Here is a 21,192-nt window from a genome sequence, read left to right on the forward strand (position 1 = left end):
GGCAGTAGGAGGAGGTGTCCGCGAGCTGGCGTTTAGCCTCAGCGTTGTAAAGGTTAGTGCGCCAAACTACTACCGCACCTCCCTTGTCTGCCGGTTTGATAGTGAGGTTGGGGTTGGAACGGAGGGAGTGGAGGGCTGCATGGTTCTGAGGGTGAGAGGTTGGAGTGGGTGAGAGGGGTGGAGAAGTTGAGGCGGTTAATGTCGCGGCGGCAGTTGGCTATGAAGAGATCGAGGGCGAGTAAGAGGCCAGCACAGGGTGTCCAGGTGGATGTGGTGTGTTGGAGGCGGGAGAAGGGGTCGCCAGAGGGTGGGCGAGAATTCTGGTTGAAGAAGTAGGCACGGAGGCACTACAGCAGAAAGATCATGGAAGACCTCCAATTTCAGGCTCTCCTCTAAGCCACACACCATTTGGACCGGTGCATATTTTCTACTGACAATGATAGTCACCACTGATTAGTGGCTGGTTCAAGGAAAGACTAACATATTCTTAGGATGGGCATTAATCCCACAGTTCTGTCTGGGTTTCCCACATCACAATAACAAAAAATATTACACACGTCATAAGGAGAAAATTAAACCTATGTGAAACAACAAATATCTGTGCAATATGGAATCACACTGAAAGGAAAGGGGAGGCAATCCCTAGTGCCATAATTGCTAGACTATTAATCCAGACTGTCAGCTAATGTTCTAGGCACCTGGGTTCGAATCCTTCCATGGGACTGAATTTGAATTGAATGTTAAGAAGAATATCTGGAATTCAAAATCTACTGAGGACCATGTAACCATTGTCAATTGTCCAGAAAAACCCATTTGGCTCGCTAATTCCCTTGAGAGAAGAAAATCTACTATCCTCACCAAGTCTGGCATACATGTGACTCCACACCCAAAGTTGACTCAAAACTGCCCTCTGAAATGGTCAGCTATTTAGTTTAAGGGCAGCTAGGGATGGACAAATAATAATGCCCATGTCCCATTTGTGAATAAAAAAATCCTAACTGTACTAACAGGCAGTTTAAAAGTTGCTTTAAAATGAAAAAGCTTACTAAAGTACCGTTTGCTGTTCTCTTTCTTCAATGAGAGACATTCAGAAAGTGCATCATAAGCAATTTTGCAGCTCTTTAATTTTAAAGAATGACAATGTTCAACGTGGTTAGCTTCAGGTGGAATGTTCAGGAAATTGTGAAATGTAACAGATAGCTTAGTTGATTATTGTCTACTCCTAATTCTTCATAATTTAACCAAACTAAAATAGCACAAAGGAATCAAATTTGCTAAGTACTATTGAGATTGAAAAAATATTCACATTAATCTTTAAAACAAAACAATTAATTACCTTCTAGTACGAAGAGCCATGTCCAGACAGCAATGCAGGTGAGTCTCATATTCTTAGTGCGAGTCTGCTATGTGGTGCAATGTGTTCAGCGTAGCCAACTGAGAAAGTTTACGATCAGCCAAATGTTAATAATTTTTATCAAAGTCACATGGATATATTGTTGTCACATGAGCAACAAATATAATCTGTCATTGGCTCCACATTTCAGAACAACAACAATTATACCTAAATTCTCCACTGTGCACATTTAATCCTCAATTAAAGTTGTAGCTATGTCTTGAAAATTGCAACTCTAAATGAAGTAGCTTTAAGTGAATCATAGGTTTATGGATGGATTAGTACTGGAGTCAGAGTTGAGTTCCTTCAAATGTTTTTCATTGGAGAAACCAATGTCTATTTCTACTTAATACTACAACATATGTGTGCAGGTCCGTGCATTCCGAGCTAAAGTGACTTGCAAATAAAATGTCATTAAATATAAAATAAATATCATAAAGATTGAATGGAAAATATTGCATGGTTATGGGAAAATACAGTGGAATGGGACGACACATAAACATGCAAACGGACAAATTAGGTGAGGTTGTAGACCAATTAGTTCCTTCAACTTGAACCCTATTTAATAAGATTATGGCTGATCTGATGCCGATTTCAACTTCACATTCCTGTCTTCCCTGATAATCACAGAATCATGACCAACAAAGGAGTCAATATACCTTGCTCTAAAAATATTCAACATCCCCACCTCCACCAATCTTTGGAAGAGAATTCCAAAGGCTGTTGCCCTTTGATATGAAAAATATCCTCTTAATCTTAGTTTCAAATGGGTGATCCTTGATTTTTAAATTATGTCTTCTATTCTAATTGGATAACCTTTTCAAAAAGTCAAGACAGGCATGAAAGACAAACATCATGTGCTGTAGAATTTGATTGACCCACCAGTAGAAGCTAAGGAGAGACCCCTAAGTCTGGTCCTCTGGCACTGTCCCATCCACAGAAAATTTCTGCTATATTTTACTCCATGAGTTTTGAAACTCTTGATCCTAATTGCTTTCTTCTGTAGGTTTTCAAGTTCTGCCACACCCAAAAGTAAATGGTTGTCAATAATTAGACAAATAACAAATGGAGGAGGCTTCACAAATATTCTCATCTTTATACATGGAAAAGCCCAACACATTGCTGCAAATGACAAGGCTGAAGCATTTGAAACAATCTTCAGCCAGGATAGCTAACTGGATAATCCAACTCAAATTTTTCTTGAAGTCCCCAGCAATGCAGATGCCAATCTTCAGGCATTTCAATTCATTCCACAAGAAATCAAAATATTTGAAGCTACTGAATACTGCAAAGGCTATGGACCCTGCAATCCAACAGTAAGATTGAAGATGTGCTCCAGAGTCAGCTGCATCCTTGGTCAAACTGTTCCAGTACAACTGTAACTCTGGCACCTACTTGACTATGTGGAAAATTGCTGAGATCCATCTAGAAGAACAAAGGTAACAAATGCATGGGAACACCACCACCTGCAAGTTCCCTTCCAAGCCATTCATCATCCTGACTTGGAAATATATCACCATTCCTTCACTGTCACTTGGTCAAAATCCTGGAATTCTCTCCCTAGTGACAATATGTGTCTATATTCATCAAATGGACTGCAGGGGTTCGAGGGGCAGCTCAGCACCATCTTCTCAAAACCATTGAAGGTTGGACAATAAATGCTGGCCCAGTCAGCTATACCCACATTCTGTAATGATTTTTTAAAAAAAGTCTTATTTCACTCATCTGGTGTGATAAACCCATGGATCAGGAGGTCCAGGTTCAAGTCACACTTGTTACAGAGGTATGTAATAACATCTCTGAACTGGTTGATTAGAAAAATAGATTAAATTTTAAAAATGACAAACAGATCTGTGAAGCTGGGAAACCCTGCTGCATCCAAATCAAAATGTTCATTTCTGTCACGTGACAACAACCTGGCATCTAAACATCACATCAGAGTCACAAGTACTGCAACATCACTGGATTTTCCACACCCTTCTGAAACCATCTGTTTCTTGTATTAGAGATGTTTCATAAGTGTAAGTTTTTGGCTGTCATGACAGCATGCTTTAACCTGTCATGTGATCTAAATGACATCTGTATAAAAGTGTCTTATTTTCACAATTACATAGTCAAGGTAGTGCAAGGAAGGTAGAGGTACACAAAATTTATCTTGAAAATATTTTATCAGAAAATAATGCTGGCTATGTTTCTTGGGTACCAGGTGTTCAGGTAAAAATATCAGTGAAAGGAATGATTTCATTCAAATTATACAGAACAGATTAATGGTCTATGAAGATGCAATTCTTGTGAATTTATTTTCTTCTGTTAACATTTCACACACACAGTTAACAGATTAGCATAATTTACTGCCTATGTTATTTTATCATAACTTTTGACAGCACTACATTCAAATAGGTCAGAGAGGAATGAAAGGGGGGATGCAAACTTAGGTATTCAAATGTTGCAAAGAATAAGATCAACTACAGAAGAATTACACAGGCATGTTTTCGTGGCAAAATTCCTGGGTTTTAAAGTTGTAAATTACAGCCTCTCCTCTGGACTGTATTTCAGTGCAACTGTAGGAAAGGGGAAGTTGGCAGGAACATAACAGAGTTATAAATAAAGAAACACACAATGTAAGCGATCCTGAAGAAGATAAATGCAATCTAAAGTTAGAAGATATAGAAGAAGTATAATTTAGTAAAACACATTATACCAATTATTGGAATATTGGAAGCAGACTGAGCTAAAGACAATGGGCAAGATCTTATATAGACTGACGACCTGGCCTATTATAAAATATATCCCACATTTCCAAGATCCCGGATGGCAGAAGCCACTCACTGCATTTTCTGGATTTTCAAGCCAAGATTCTCACCAGGCAATGTTGTGATGCCTATTAATGGAGGTAAGTGCTTGTTATTGGCTTCTTTAATAGAGAATCTTGCTTTGTTAATATGAAATTTCCTAGTGTGCCACCCATTGCACGGAATCTAAACATCTACTATTCCTGACTTGAAGGTCTGACCAAATACTTGGTGACATCAGCTCTCTGCTTGCTCCTCTGGGCCACCAACTCAGACACCTGGTGTTAACATCTCAGGGTATGTTCCAGGTCACCTACCCACGCTCACATCCCCATATAGAAAGGTTGAAATCCATCACCTATCAGAAACCCTTCGGAAACCTCATGGCACCTCTGCAATCCACTTACAATCCTGCACTTCACTGGTACACCTCAGGAGGGATCAACCCCAACTTTTGAAATGCTGCTGCAAGGACACTTGTTTACAGGGAAAAACACCCAGCTCATGGAATGGAGCAGTTTGCAATTTAGGGCAACTCACTTGCTCTCTTAGTACTTATTGGATTGCCCATAATATCCCTGCCACTCAATGAGAATCATGGCTGATCTAGTAATACATAACTCCACTTTCCCCTGTAACCCTTGATTCACTCATTGATTAAGAAGCTGTCTCTCTCAGACTTCAATATACTTCATGACCCAGCCTCAACAACTTCCTTTGGTAAAAAGTTCCACAGATTCACAATTCTCTGGGAGAAGGAATTCCTCCTCATCTGTGGTTTTAATGTATGACCCCCTTGTTCTTAGATTATACCCTTTGGACCTAGACTTGTCCACAAGGGGAAACACTTCTTTGTTTTATTTCCGCATTCGCCCTGTCAAGTCTTCTAAGAATCGTGTATGCCTCAATAAGGCTGCCCCTCTTTCTTCTAAACTCCAATGTGTACAGGCCCAATCTGCTCATTCTCTCCTCATAAGACAATTCCTGCATGCCTGGTATCAACTAGTGAACCTTCTCTGGCCTGTCGCCAATGCCAGTGCATCTTTCCTTCGATAAACAGCTCCAAACTGGTGGCATTATTCCAGCAGTGGTCTGGCTATTGTTTTATATAGTTTTAGCAAAACCATAATACATTCATACTCCTTTCCCTCTAAAGTAAAGGCAAACATTCCATTTGCCTTCCCTATTACCTGATGAACTTGATGCCAGCTTTTTATGTTTCATGGACAAAGATTCCCAAATCCATCTGTAGTTTTCTGTAGTCTTTCTCCACTTAAATAATATTCAGCTCCTTTATTCTTCATAACTTTACATTTCTCAATATTATATTCATTCTATCCAGATTTTGCCCACTTGCTTAACCAGTCAATATCGCTCTGTAAACTCTTTGTGTAATACTTGTTTTCCCAGCAATTTTTGTGTTATCCACAAACATGGCAATAATACATTCACCTTCTTTATCTGAATGAATAACATAGATTTTAAATGATTGTGACCCAAGTACTAATTCCAGTGGTATTCCATGAGTTATACACTGCCAATCCTTATTCTAACTCTCTGTCTTGTATTAGTCAATTCTCTATCCATGCTAATATATTATTATTTCCAACACCATGGCTCTTATCTCATCAAGTAGCCTAACATGTTGTACATTATCAAACACCTTCTGAATATACAAATATATGACATTCACTGCTTCCCCTTTATCTATCCTGTTTGATACTTTCTCAAAGAATTCTAATGAATCTGTCTGGCATGATTTCCCTTTTATGAAGCTAGAATCAGTTCAAGTTTATGTTAAATTTATAATAAACTCTGATGTTTTCCCAATAAGAGATGTTAAGCCAATTGGTCTACAGTTATCAGCACTTTTGTCTCCTTCCTTTTTAAAATTTCTGTTGTTGTTTTCCACCTGGAATGAAAGGGAGGGATTGAATGAGACAAAAGTGACTTGCACTAAAGTGGAAAAGTGATGAACTGTTCCAACGAGTAGATAGAAGAGAGAGCATGCTGAGTTAGTGGTATTGGGTAGGTGAGAGCAAGTGAGGGAAAATGTTGATGAGATAGAGTGGTAGAACATGACTCTTAATAGAAGATTTATGCAAGAGCAGAGATAGAGTGAGTGTGAGATAGGAGAGACAAGATGATGGCTCTTAACTTGGCAGAGTGGAGAAGGTAATTGACTTTCTTCCTACAATACTATGCATTCTTCCAGACATGTTGTGGTTTTGTTCGCCGAGCTGGGAATTTGTGTTGCAGACGTTTCGTCCCCTGTCTAGGTGACATCCTCAGTGCTTGGGAGCCTCCTGTGAAACACTTCTGTGTTGTTTCCTCCGGCATTTATAGTGATTTGTATCTGCCACTTCTGGTTGTCAGTTCCAGCTGTCCGTTGCAGTGGCCGGTATATTGGGTCCAGGTCGATGTGCTTATTAATTGAATCTGTGGATGAGTGCCATGCCTCTAGGAATTCCCTGGCTGTTCTCTGTTTGGCTTGTCCTATAATAGTAGTGTTGTCCCAGTCAAACTCATGTTGCTTATCATCTGAGTGTGTGGCTACTAAGGATAGCTGGTCATGTCGTTTCGTGGCTAGTTGGTGCTAACGACATGACCAGCTATCCTTAGTAGCCACACACTCAGACGACAAGCAACATGAGTTTGACTGGGACAACACTACTATTATAGGACAAGCCAAACAGAGAACAGCCAGGGAATTCCTAGAGGCATGGCAATCATCCACAGATTCAATTAATAAGCACATCGACCTGGACCCAATATACTGGCCACTGCAGCGAACAGCTGGAACTGACAACCGGAAGTGGCAGATACAAATCACTATAAATGCCGGAGGAAACATCACAGAAGTGTTTCACAGGAGGCTCCCAAGCACTAAGGATGTCACCTAGACAGGGGACGAAACGTCTGCAACACAAATTCCCAGCTTGGCGAACAGAACCACAACGAGCACCCGAGCTACAAATCTTCTCCCAAACTTTGAATTCTTCCAGACAGCTGAAACCACCCTGACCTGGGTGCAAACCTAGCCAATGATGGCTTGGTCTGGTGACATGGCCAGCCCAGTACTGGTGGAAGAGGATGGAGGAGAGCCCTCCTCTGTATCACCTCATTCACCCCGACCTGCAGGTCCCTGTTCACAATGGGAAGTGACAATATCCCCTCCTCTGCCATATATAGGGCAAATGCCACTCACTGTGCAGGGCAGCTCTGGATAAAATCCAGGAATACAGTATTCCATTGAAAAATGCATTCATTATGAAAATATTTCCACATAATAAATGATTAGAAGTACAGAATCTGAAGTTATTGGATATGTAATGGTTCTTCTTTAACATTGTGAAATAAAAGCAAAAATTGTGCAGATTCAGGAGCTCTGAAATATTCCTGTGCAGCACCTTGTCAAAGGCCTTTTTGAAGTCCATGTAGATAATGTCATTGGCTGTCCTTTGTTGAACCTGCTTGTTACTTCCTCAAAGAATTCTAGCAGATTTATTAGTCCTGACTTCTCCTTGCTGGAACCATGCTGACTTTGCCCTATTTTAACATATACTTCCAAATATTTCAGAAATCTTATCCTTCATGATGGATTCCAGGATCTTACCCATGAGTGAGGTTAGGCTAATTGGTCTGTAGATTTCTGTGTTTTGCCTTACTCCTTTTTTAAACAGAGGTGCCACATTAATGATTTTCTAGTCTTCCGGGACCCTCCCTGATTCTAACATTTCCTGAAAGATCACTACTGATGCCTCTACTATCTCTTCAGCTATCTCCCTTAGAACTCTGGCCTGAATTACTTTCCATAGAGTAGCAATAAGTGATTTACTAGGTTGATCATCTCTGTCACACGCCTCCCTCTCTGATCATTATAATTAGCATTTCAGAATGCAGAAAAGAACGGCATTGCATGCCATGTATAACTTAATTAATATAACTTATAACTTAATATAATTTCAAAAGAGCTTACTGAGTTTCTTTCAATTAAAAACAAGTTTGAGAATAAGATACAAATGATAAACTTTTAAAAGTTAACCTCTAAACAGAAAGTTGAAAATTAAATCTGTGTACTCACCTTACAATATGTAAAATATTAAATCTGGCAGTTAGTTATTTTAAGGAAAACAGGATTTTTCTTTGATATTCCATACTCCAGAGAACTGTGGATATTCAGTTGTTGCATATATTCAAGATGGAAATTAATAGAATATTGGTAACTAGAGGAAATGAAAAGATATGGAGATTATGTTGAAAGGTCAAGGTGTAGAAGAAAATCAGCCATGATCGTTTTAAATGTCAAGCATTGCCCACTCTTGCTCCTATTCATAGATTACAGGGAGAATGCAGGAATAGTTGCGCAATGAACAATGAAGCAATTATGGACTAGAGAGAAAGGGGCGGGAAGGTTCTGGAAGGATTAAACGTTGACCTCTGATGCATGGTTTCTGTTTGTTCAGCAAATTCCTTACTTTATAATGTACAAGTTACTTGCTATATATAGCTAGAAATACTGCATTATGCCAGGCCTAAAAAGGAACAGGAGGCAGGATGGATATAGCACAGTCCATCAGCTCATTTGAACAAGGAATGCAGTAGCAACAAGTTAACTCCGTCATTACAAATATTGCAAAAAGAAATGGAGACTCAGATTTTAATAAATCAAGATGCCACAGTTCAAAATAAAAGTTTGGTCATGTTTGTTCTTACAGTTAATGTTTAATTCCATCTGTTATTTCAAAGCCAAATGAGGTTTACCAATTATGTTGTTGGATGGCTAAAAGGTCACATAGTAATTAGATAAAGTAATTTTTAAAGTCTTTACACAACAGGAGGATAATATTAAAGGAGGTGTGTGTGACTGAAACGGTTAGCAACACAAAAAGGTATGCACCAGAAGAAACAGGTCAGGGGATGTCTGAAATTAGTCTTTGAATTTCACGAGCAACAAGGTGTAATCACCCATTTGACACCCTAATGAAGCTCACTAAGTAAAGCTTGATGAATATTGGCAGCTTAAATGCCAGATATTGTCCCTGCAGTGGAGACTGTCAGGAGAGCTACAAACATTGGCCAGATGCTAGTATAGAATCTGAAGATGATTTGATGTTGGAGACATGCCCAAGTGTATCATGTCTCATTATATGGAGAAGTGTGCTCAGTCCTCATTTGCAGAGTATTCAACTGATGACTTTTCTGAGGAGCAGGAGAACCCAGCTCAGAAAGAGTTTGCAGCCTTAGGGCTCATTAAGATGTGTGGGGTACACAGATGGCACAGAGTGTTCCAGCTCGAATTCCATTACCTGGGAATGAGTGAGTTGCTGTGCCTCTGAGGCTTTCTATTTCCCAGGACAGTGTGACAGATCTATGGCAGATGCTGAAGCAGGACGTGAGGAGGCCAGGTCTGGGTGGTCATCCTCTCCTGGTAGCTGTGGGAGTCGCTAAGATGTTGACTGTCTATGTGACTGACTGTCTCCAGTTGACCTGTGAGGAGATTCTCACTTGTGTACTACAATTGCATCAGAATAGCAACCAATGCCATCTGTACAAGATCATAGCCGTTCATTTACATCTCCAAAGACAAGGTCAGTGCTGCAGCCTGAACAGTTGGATTTGGTAAGATTGTTGGGTTCACCCAGGTCATCTGAGGATTACTGGGGGTCAAGTGTATCCAATGTGAGCATGACTCATGGCACCATTGCATAACCTCTGACTAACATAATGCACAGGTTTAATGTTGCCCATGCCTTGGTCAAGGCCATGGAGCAACAGAGTAAAGGGCCGTTGAGGATGTGCTTTCTTTACTTGGACCACACAGGGTTCGGTGGGCCTTTTAAGACCATAAGACATAGGAGTGGAAGTAAGGCCATTCGGCCCATCGAGTCCACTCTGCCATTCAATCATGGCTGATGGGCATTTCAACTCCACTTACCTGCATTCTCCCCGTAGCCCTTAATTCCTTGTGACATCAAGAATTTATCAATTTCTGCCTTGAAGACATTTAGCAACCTGGCCTCCACTGCACTCTGCAGCAATGAATTCCACAGGCCCACCACTCTCTGGCTGAAGAAATGTCTCCGCATTTCTGTTCTGAATTTACCCCCTCTAATTCTAAGGCTGTATCCACGGGTCCTAGTCTGCCGAAAACTGGACACAGTACTCCAAATGGGGCCTAACCAGAACTTTATAAAGTCTCAGTAGCACAACGGTGCTTTTATATTCCAACCCTCTTGAGATAATTGATAACATTGCATTCGCTTTCTTAATCAAGGATTCAACCTGCATGTTTACCTTTAGAGAATCCTCGACTAGCACTCCCAGATCCCTCTGTACTTTGGCTTTACGAATTTTCTCACTGTTTAGGAAGTAGTCCATGCTTGTATTCTTTTTTCCAAAGTGCAAGACCTCGCATTTGCTCACATTGAATTCCATCAGCCATTTCCTGGACCACTCTTCCAAACTGTTTAGATCCTTCTGCAGCCTCCCCACTTCCTCAGTGCTACCTGCCTGTCCACCTAACTTTGTATCATTGGCAAACTTCGCTAGAATGCCCCCAGTCCCTTCATCCAGGTCATTAGTATATAATGTGAACAGCTGCGGCCCCAACACTGAACCCTGCGGGACACCGCTTGTCACCGGCTGCCATTTCGAAAAAGAACCTTTTATCCTAACTCTCTGCCTTCTGTCAGACAGCCAAACCTCAATCCATACCAGTAGCTCACCTCGAACACCATGGGCCCTCACCTTGCTCAGCAGCCTCCCGTGTGGCATCTTATCAAAGGCCTTTTGGAAGTCTAGATAGACCACATCCACTGGGTTTCCCTGGTCTAACCTACTTGTCACCTCTTCAAAGAATTCCAACAGGTTTGTCAGGCACGACCTCCCCTTACTAAATCCATGTTGACTTGTTCTAACTTTTGGCACAGTTCTGACAGAGGGTGCCACATCAGTGTGGCATTTTGTGCTCTGCTTAATTGAAGCAGGCAATGAGGCAATATGCTGTATATTGAGAAACTGGGGGAACAGGAGCAGCCTTCCAAGGGGGAGGAAGCTGTTGTTGTCCATGGAGGAACTCAGCTATGCTAGGCAGACAAGCTAGACAAAACCTCATTGAGTCTGGGTGCAGCAGACAATTGGTGAATTGTAAAATCTCCTTTGGCCTTGATGCTGAAATCTGGTTTGCACTGATAGGGTGAACATCAGCCTCTGTTGTTTTTTTTTACATTCTTTATTTCTTTCTTTAAATAAAAGCTTATGTTTGGAATTGCCTGATTTGATTTGATTTGATTTATTTATTATACTAGTAAGTGCCTAAATACAGTGAAAAGCTTTGTTTCACAAGCAGTACAAGCAGATCATAGAAGAATACAAGGTTATGGCTGCACAGGAGGTGCACAAAACAAAGCCACCATTAGTAAGACCAACATTGTTAGAGATTGGAGAGTCCATTCGGCAGTCTAACAGAGGGGAAGAAATGGTTCTTGAACCTGTTGGTGTGTGTTTTCAAGCTCCAGTATCTATTGACTTAGAAGAGTTTGGAAGAAAGCTTTACCAGTATGGGAGGGTTCTTTGATAATGTTGGCAGCTTCCGCGTTAACGAGAAGTATAAATGGATGGGAGGTTGGGCTCCGTGATGGTCTGTGAACACAATTTAATATAGTTTCTTATGGCCCTGGGCAGAGCAGTTACCATACCAGGCCATTATGCACCTGGATAGAATGCTTTCTATGGTGCACCTGTAAAAGTTGGTGGGGATCCTTATGGACATACTGAATTTGTTAAGCTGCCTGAGGAAGAAGAGGCATTGTTGTGCCTTCTTGACCATCTTATTTGTGTGGGAAGTCCAGAATAGATTGTCAGTTGTCTTCACTCCTAGGAACTTGACACTCCTGATCCAGTCCACCTCAGTTCCCTTGATGTAGATAGGGGCGTGCCCTCCTCCTTTTTTCCTGAAGTCAATGATCAGTTCTTTTGTATTGCTGACATTAAGAGAGAGGTTGTTGTCCTTGCACCATGACACCAAGCACTCTATTTCCTTCCTGTATTCTGACTCACCATCATTTGATATCCATTCTATTATAGTAATGTAGTCAGCAAACTTATAAATGGCGTTCATTCGGAATTTAGCTACTCAGTCAGGGATGTACAGGGAGTACAGTAGGGGGCTGAGAACTCATCCTTGCGGGGTGTCAGTGTTAAGGATTATCGTGGAGGAGGTGCTGTTGTCTATCTTCCCTGACTGTGGTCTCTGGGTCAGGAAGCTGAGGATCCAGTTGCAGAGAGTGGGGCTGGGACCTAGGAGTTTTGAGATCAGTCTGGAAGGGATAATTGTGTTGATGGCAGAACTGTAATCGTTGAGTTGGGGCCTGATGATTGTTATCCAGATGTTCCATGGATGAGTTGTTGAGAATGGGAGCTGTGGTTTACTAAGGAAGTTGAATCTCCTGTGAAGAGGAGGAAGAAAGCTTTTGTTAAGATGAGATGTGATGGCTCAGTTAGGACGCTTGAGAGTATAAGTTAGCCAGGAACAACCCAAAGAGAGAGCTAAGAAGAGCCAGGAGGAGCCACGAGAGGTCGTTGGCAGATAGGATCAAGGAAAACCCCTAAGGCTTTCTATAGGTATTTAGGGAATAAAAGAATTACTAGAGTAAGATTAGGGCCAATCAAGGATAGCAGTGGGAAGTTGTGCATGGAGTCAGAGGAGATAGGGGAAACGCTAAATGAATACTTTTTGTCAGTATTCACACTGGAAAAAGATAATGTTGTCAAGGAGAATACTGATATACAGGCTACTAGACTAGATGGGATTGAGGTTCAAAAGGAGGAGGTGTTAGCAATTCTGGAAACTGTAAAAATAGATGAGATTTATCCTAGGATTCTCTGGGAAACCAGGGAGGAGATTGCTGAGCCTTTGGCTTTGATCTTTATGTCATCATTGTCGAGAGGAATTGTTGCCAGAAGACTGGAGGACAGCAAATCTTGTTCCCTTGAAGAAGGGGAGTAGAGGCAACCCTGGAAATTATAGACCTGTGAGCCTTACTTCAGTTGTGGGAAAAGTGTTGGAAAGGGTTAGAAGAGATAGGATTTATAATCATCTAGAAAGGAATAAGTTGAATAGGGATAGTCAACATGGTTTTGTGAAGGGTAGGTCGTGCCTCATAAACCTTATTGAGTTCTTTGAGAAGGTGACCAAACAGGTAGATGAGAGTAAACCAGTTGATGTGGTGTATATGGATTTCAGCAAGGTTTTTGATAAGGTTCCCCACGGTAGGCTATTGTACAAAATGCAGAGGAATGGGATTGTGGGAGATATAGCAGTTTGGATCAGTAATTGGCTTGCTGAAAGAAGACAGGGTGGTGGCTGATGGGAAATATTTAGAGTGGAGTTCAGTTGCTAGTGGGGTAAAGCAAGAACCTGTTTTGAGTCCACTGTTGTTTGTCATTTTTTATAAATGACCTGGATGAGGGCATGGAAGGGTGGGTTAGTAAATTTGCGGATAACAGTAGAGTTGTGGACAGTGCCAAAGGATGTTGCAGGTTACAGAGAGACATAGATTAGCTGCAGAGCTGGGCTGAGAGGTGGCAAATGGAGTTTGATGTGGAAATGTGTGAGATGATTGATTTGGGAAGGAACAACAGGAATGCAGAGTACTGGGTGAATGGAAAGATTCTTGGTGGTGTAGATGAGCAGAGAGATCTTGGTGTCCAGGTACCTTGAAAGTTGCTACTCAGGTGAATAGGATTATTAAGATGGCATATGGTATGTTAGCTTTCATTGGTAGAGGGATTGAGCTTTGCAACCATGAGGTCATGTTGCAGTTGTACAAAACTCTGGTGCAGCAGCATTTGCAGTATTGCATGCGGTTCTGGTCACGGCATTATAGGAAGAATGTGGAAGCTTTGGAAAGGGTTCAGAGGAGATTTACTAGGATGTTGCCTGATATGAAGGGAAGATCTTACAAGGAAAGGCTGAGGGACTTGAGGCTGTTTTTGTTAGAGAGAAGAAGGTTGAGAGATGACTTAATTGAATTATATAAGATAATCAGAGGGTTAGATAGATTGGACAAAGAGAGTGTTTTTCCTCAGATGGCGATGACTAGCACGAGGGGACGTAGATTTAAATTGAGGGGTGATAGATATAGGACAGATGTCAGAGGTAGTTTCTTTACTTAGAGAGTAGTAGGGGCATGGAATGGCCTGCCTGCAACAGTAGTAGACTCATCAATTTTAAGGGCATTTAAATGGTCATTGGATAGGCAGATGGATGAAAATGGAATAGCACAGGTTAGATGGGCTTCAGATTGATTTCACAGGTCAGTGCAACATCAGGGGCCGAAGGGCCTGTACTGCGCATTAATGTTTTATGTTCCATGTTCTATGAGTGTAAGGCTCAGGAAAAGGTGTCCGCTGTGGCCCTTTTACATTGATAGGCAAATTGCAGGGAACAAGGCAAGCTGGGAAGCTCAAGTTGATGAGGGCCATGGCTAACTTCTTGAAGCACTTCATGATTATGGAGGTCAGAGCCACTGGTGGTAGTCATTCAGACAATTTGCATGTGGTTTCTTTGGTACTAAGATGATAGTGGTTTTCCTGAAGCAGGTGGGGACTTTGATTTGTAGGAAGGAGAGGTTGAAAATGTCAGTGAGTCCCACAGAATCTAAGTGCATGGCCGAGAACTCCATCCAGGCCCTCACTCTCCTCGGGTTGACTCTCAGGAAGACTGATGTGATGTCTACAGCAGTGGCAGAGGGAATAGCCAGAACTGGGGCTATCAGGGTAGGTGGCACCACACCACTGGCATTCTGCCCAAACTGAGCATAGAAAGCGTTGAGCGCATCAGGGAGGGGTGTGTCTTTGTCCGCTATCTTGCTCTGCTTTATTTTGTATCCCATTCTGTTGTTTAGGCCAAGCCACAGGTGGCAGGTGTCCATATGGTTGGTCCAGTAGTGCCTCTTGGCATCTCTGATAGCTTTGTGGAGATCATATCTGGATTTTCCATTTAAGCTTGGTTGTCCGACTTGCGTGCCACATGCCTGGTCTTTAGTAGGCAATAGGTTTCTTGGGTTCATCCAAATGCTTCTGGTTGGGGAACACATGCATTGATGTCTTTGGTACACAGTCCTCCGTGTATTTGCTAATGAAGTCCGTGGTAGTGGTGGTGTAGGTTGTCTGGGTTGTCCGGTGAGATCTTGAATATGGTCCAGTCCACCGAATCTAAGCAGTATCGGAGAAACTCTTCCGCTGCCTCAGTCTAGCATTGTGTTACTTTCTGTGAAGGATCCTCCCGTTTCAGCTTCTGCTTGGAAATTGGAAGGAGGAACATAGCATTGCAATCGGATTTTCTGAAGTATGGATGGGGTATGGAGTGGAATGCATCTTTGATGGTTGTGTAGCAGTGGGCAAAGATGTTCCGTCCTCTAGTGGGGCAGGAGACATGTTGGTGGTATTTTGGCAGCACCCTCTTAAAGTTGACCTGTTTACAGTCGCTAGTCACGATGAGTAAGGCTTCAGGGAATTTCATCTCCAGAGAATTTGTAGTGATGTAAATTTCATCTGGAGCAACCTTCACTTCTGCCTGTGGTGATATGTAGACTGCTGTCAGGATGGTGGAGGTGAACTCAGGCAGCAGGTAGTAAGGTCAGCATTTCACTGGCTGATTGCTTGCCTGTATGTCATGTGCCTCTACTGGATGTTGATGAGCTACAGTCGACAGTGAGTCTTGGGGACACGTTAGCATTGACTTAGAGAGTGTTCAGATGGGGATATAGGTATGGGCAGACAACGTATCTGACCTAAAAGTGAGAGAATAGTGTTGCATATGCGAGGGAGTGTCAGTTATGCTGGCTATGTATCGTAGGTAGCGTGGTGTCATGGTAGCTGTGCCTTGACATTACTGGTAAGGAGAAAATGAGGACTACAGATGCTGGGGATCAGAGCTTAAAAATGTGTTGCTGGAAAAGCGCAGCAGGTCAGGCAGCATCAATGGAGAAGGCGAATCGACGTTTCGGGCATAAGCCCTTCTTCAGGAATGAGGAGGGTGTGCCAAGCAGGCTAAGATAAAAGGTAGGGAAGAGGGACTTGGGGGAGGAGCGTTGGGAATGTGATAGGTGGAAGAAGGTTAAGGTGAGGGTGATAGGCCGGAGAGGGGGTGGGGGCGGAGAGGTCAGGAAGAAGATTGCAGGTCAAGAAGGCGGTGCTGAGTCCGAGGGTTGGGACTGAGGCAATGCTGGATTGTCAGTGCTTGTTCAGATACACAGCAGCCTTTCAAAGATGGTGCAGACAGAAGGAATGTCAGTCTTTTAGCGAATATCCCAGCATTTGGCAAGTTATTCTGGAAATAGTACATGTTAATATGGGGCTGGAATTGAAAGTGACAGACACCATATGAGCATGGTAGGTAATTAATGCAGTGAATTTAGTAAGATACAGCAACAGAACTGTCTGTCTTGTTACGAACAACTCTCCAAACTATTCAATTCTACTCAGACTCAAGTCAAAAAACCGAAGATTCAGCCCTATTTAACTGATTTAATGCTACACTGCCAGTTTCAATGCTCTACCGAGCTGCTCCCACATCTCATCCAGCTCTACCTCCAGCATTATTTGGAGATCATTCCTTACAGCTATGTTCAACTGAACTCCACAGGTTTGCCCTGAGATTGTAGAAGTGTTTAGTGGTCCCTGGAGCTGTTTAAAATTGTAATGTCTGTAGGAAGTTGGTGCATTACATGTTGAAGGACTTTGGCCTGGCCTCAAACATTATGCACAGACCACTTACTCCCAGGTATGAGTGCTGTGTTTCCTTGTACAATAGTATGGCAGGGAGAATAGCAGAGGCAATACACAGCTTATAAAAGTGCTGCAAGAAAGAAAAGCAAGAGAAGGGTTCTCAGCAGAAGGCCAAATCCACCAGGACTGTTCAGGAAATAACTGACCTACTCAAAGCCAAACAAACAACACTAAGTTTTATGTCAAACCTTCAGTAAGGTTAACTTCACTGAAATCTGCTTCCTCCTGCACCCACAACTGTACCTTACATGAGGGCAAGGACAGAATTGCTGGACGTTGTGATGATGGTCATAGAATTAGAGAGACAGAATCATCGAGATCTTTAGCACAGAAAAGGGCCCATGTCGCGCTGGTTGAAAACAACCACCCAACTATTCCAATAGCCTTGTACACTTTGGCATCACAGATGCACATATGAACCCTTAGGTTATGAGGGTTTCTGCCTCTACCACCCTGACAGGCAGTGAGTTCCAGGTTCCCATCATCCTCTAGGTGAAAAAGCTTTTCTTTGCATCCCTTCCAAACCTCCCCCTTCCTTTCAATCTATGTTCCCTTATCATTGACCCCTCCACCATGTGGAAATTTCTTCTCATCTACCCTGTCTATAATCCTTCATTTTATTCCTCTCAATTATATCCCCTCTCAGTCTCCTCTGCTCCAAGGACAATAACAACATTATAGCCAATCTCTCTTCATATTTAAAACTTTCCAGCCTAGGTAACATCCTGGTAAATCATTGTTGCACCCTCCCCCATGCAGTCACATTCCTCCTATAATGTGGATTCCAGAACTACACATAACCTTACTGCTGAACTAGATAAAACTGTGACAACAACTGCAATAGCTGAGCTTTTATTCAGTGAGAAGTTTAAATACCCACCTGAATTGCTGCTGAAACTTGCCTCTCTTTCCCTTGTTAGTTTTCTGAGCAGTGAAATCATGTTTGAAGTGACTGTAAGGAGGTCAGCCAGATGGATCTCACAGAATATGAGTTCCCTGATGGGGCTGTTAACATGGTCCAGTCAGAGAGTCCTGGCTGACAAATAGAAAGGGCGTGTCAGAGATACTGACACTCCAGGACCTGGCTCTGAATGAGGCAGTACTAAAGTCAAGGACTGTTCTGTGTAGATAAAGGGTGACTTGGTGACAGGATACTGGCCTCTGGGGGGTTGTTTCATTATTGTGCTCCAGTAATATTTGGAGCCAAGTCAAAATCAATTTAAAAAACTTCCATAATGTTTCTTGGGGGCTTTAACTTAATTTATAAGGACCCACTTGCATCCAGTTCAGTGATCCCTGAATTAGGTGAGTAGCTGAGGACTTTCTTTTCACTTAGTGGTAGTGCCCCTATGGCTGGATTGGGAGGCCTGGATTCAAGCCCTATCTGATCCAGAGGTGTGGGAAAACATCTCTGAACAGGTTGATTAAGAAAATTAGGTTAATTAAAAAAAAGGTAGGTGAGTAGCTTTCTCACCAGCGTCCAGTCTGGTAAACTCAGATGTGGGCATGCTGGAGTTGAACCAACAATATCCATCACTCCTCCATGTACTTTCAACCTGTCAATTATTAGGGGTTAAAACTTGTCTGATCATCACAAATCAGGATTAGTATTAACTCTTCTTTTAGTTCTATCCATTGGCCCTACCTTCTCCATGATCATTCTCTTATTCCTCATGTATGAGTAAAATGCCTTTGGGTTCTCCCTAATCCTTTCTGCCAAGTCTTTTTCATGCCCCCTTCTGGCTCTCCTCAGTCCATTTCTGTGCTCCTTTCCAGTAAGCCTGTAATCCCCTAAAGCTGTGCTAGCTGCCTTCTTCCTTTTGATGAGAAGCTCCTCTGTTCACATACATTCAGTGCACAAATAACTTATTGGCAGTAAAATGGGGTTGAAGTTCTTGGGATAGGTTAGAAGGAGGATGTTAAGGCAAAGCTTATACCAGGATGAGCTAAAATAATGGGAAATCAGGAGTTTGCACGTTTGAGGAATATGGTCAGTGCCAGATGCAATTTCCAGATGAAGGGATAATTTGTTGCAATAAATTATTTTCATCCTGTCTCCACATAACTGGACTGGTTTTTCTCTTCTGCTTCTAGCAGTGTGAGACTACCCGGAGATCCGCATTGCACCCATTCTGACCCCACCTCCAATTATTATCTGTGCCTCTTAATCCTGTGGGTGAAAGAATACAACTAAAGTGTTACTCAATTAATATTAAGGGGCTACAGATGGGATTGTTTATGGTGGTTGTGTGAAGTTACACCGTGTTGCCACATCAAGGTGCAAGGTGCTCTGCATGTTATGGGAACCTACGACAGAAGATGATCGACCAGAATGGGAGCAATTGTTGAGGTATGTTGAGATGGAATTTCAAGGTCAGATCAGCAAAAGTGAAGAATTATAATCCATTGTGAAGTGTAGTGAGATTTGTTGATCCACTATACCATCCAAGTCTAGGGGCAATTTGCTAGAGAATCTGTGAGATCTGTCTTGATCCTCTTTGCTATTTGATGTGTACTGTAGTGCTTGATTGTATTAACCCTATTTATCACATTTCAATTCTGAGCATTAGAAATAAATTGTGCATATTTTATAGATTATATTACTGTTGTAACATCGGATGATAAAAATTATTGTTGTTTATTTAAAATCATGGAATCTTGTGGTCTTATTTTCTTGGTCTAGTAAATCCGTTGGATTTCGCACTTTGTCCACTTCATAAAAAGGTTACTTGTCCTTGGATAGATTGCAACATAAATTTGACAGCGTATTCTGGGATCATAACATAATCTGGGGCTTTTCTACTGTTTGAAATCTACAGACAAAAATAAGTGCTGAGATTTGCTGAGATGAAGGCTGATTAACATGTCCATGGTGAATTTTCCTATACACACTGAAAATCAAAATGGCTTTGTGAGTCTCTTTGACTTTCTAGGAATGATTGGAACCAGGAAGGAGGTGGTTATGTGGAGATAAGGGAATTGCCAATCGCAGAGTGTGTTGAGCAGAGATACCAGCAGCAACAAGTATTTTTGAGAAACTCCCAAATTTGCACATCCAGGCAGCCTCTCATCCATTAGCAAGCTTACTGCTTTCTCATTTGTGCACCCAACTGAAAGGCTAAGGTACTCTGTGATTTTCAACTTTTATCCTTCAGATGGTCAGCAGCAAAATATTAAATAACTTTATGACTTAACTTAGAGTCAGCAATAAATGATCATGCTGGACTCTAAATGGTGTCTTTCTTATTAATAATTTTCTCTGCTTCATGTAGACATAGTGTCAAAGAAATCTTAAACAAAATGTACAAGACAATTCCCTTTTGTTTTAATCATTAAATTGCATTTGCGTGTTCAGCGAAGATTAAAAAAATCAATTTACAACATTGCTTGTTTTGTAAAAATGTACTATATTTGTAAAGGTACATCACAGTGCAATTCAATGTGTCAATTCACAGATTACTTTTGTGAAAAGACTGCACTACTCTAGACAGTTTCACTCCACTTATAATGCATATTGCTCACACATTTATATTACAAAAAACATGTTCTGACATATGTCACCTGAAGGGTTTTATATTGGTTCAAGGCTTTTAGGATGCCATTCCAGGAGGTTCGTAAATTATCATTTTTCATAATTTAGCATTTTCGGTAGCTGTCTCTGTATATTCCTCAGTAGGCAATCCTGGACTTTAGACTGTGCCAGGAGAAATTGAGGACTGCAGATGCTGGAGACCAGAGTTGAAAAATGTGGTGCTGGAAACCTACTCCTTGGATGCTGCCTGGCCTGCTGTGTTTTTCCAGCACCACATTTTTCAACTTTAGACTGTGCCAGTCTGCAAAGCTCTTGTCTTCCAAACAATGACAGTGACTTTTCATGCTGGCCTATTGTCATGAGGTTACATGCAACTTTACAATCTAAAGTACACTTCGTACACTAAGTTTACTGCTCAGTAAAAATATAAAATAATGTTTATCTGTTATATTTACAGATTTATGGTACTTTCCAAGGTCATCTGTAGCAATAACTGCGCTCTGTCTAGAATACCCCCCTCATGACATTTTATATTTGAATTGCCTGCTATCAGGCATGTCTCAGCCCTATTTGCATGATAGAATCCCTATTTAAAAAGGCATGATTTAGAGATCTGACTGAGATCTGAGTCATCTCCTTGCAAGTGTCACCATTTTCCTCCAGTTAATGTTTGTTTGTGC

At 41.7% G+C, this 21,192-nt stretch overlaps 1 protein-coding gene across 1 annotated transcript in view; it reads right to left on the reverse strand.

Annotated features, from left to right (window-relative positions):
- The window catches only part of xpnpep2 (X-prolyl aminopeptidase (aminopeptidase P) 2, membrane-bound), a 73,260-nt gene extending 64,738 nt beyond the window's left edge, over positions 1 to 8,522 (reverse strand). Inside the window, exons 1-2 of the mRNA XM_043704673.1 lie at positions 8,270 to 8,522; positions 1,337 to 1,434 (exon numbers count right to left, since the gene is read on the reverse strand). Coding sequence (XP_043560608.1) covers positions 1,337 to 1,385 — 49 coding nt within the window. The 5' untranslated portion in view covers positions 1,386 to 1,434; positions 8,270 to 8,522. The remainder of the gene's footprint in view (positions 1 to 1,336; positions 1,435 to 8,269) is intronic.
- Between the last annotated feature and the right edge of the window lie 12,670 nt (positions 8,523 to 21,192).

The sequence above is a fragment of the Chiloscyllium plagiosum genome, chromosome 15, assembly GCF_004010195.1.
Source record: "Chiloscyllium plagiosum isolate BGI_BamShark_2017 chromosome 15, ASM401019v2, whole genome shotgun sequence".
Taxonomy (NCBI): domain Eukaryota; kingdom Metazoa; phylum Chordata; class Chondrichthyes; order Orectolobiformes; family Hemiscylliidae; genus Chiloscyllium; species Chiloscyllium plagiosum.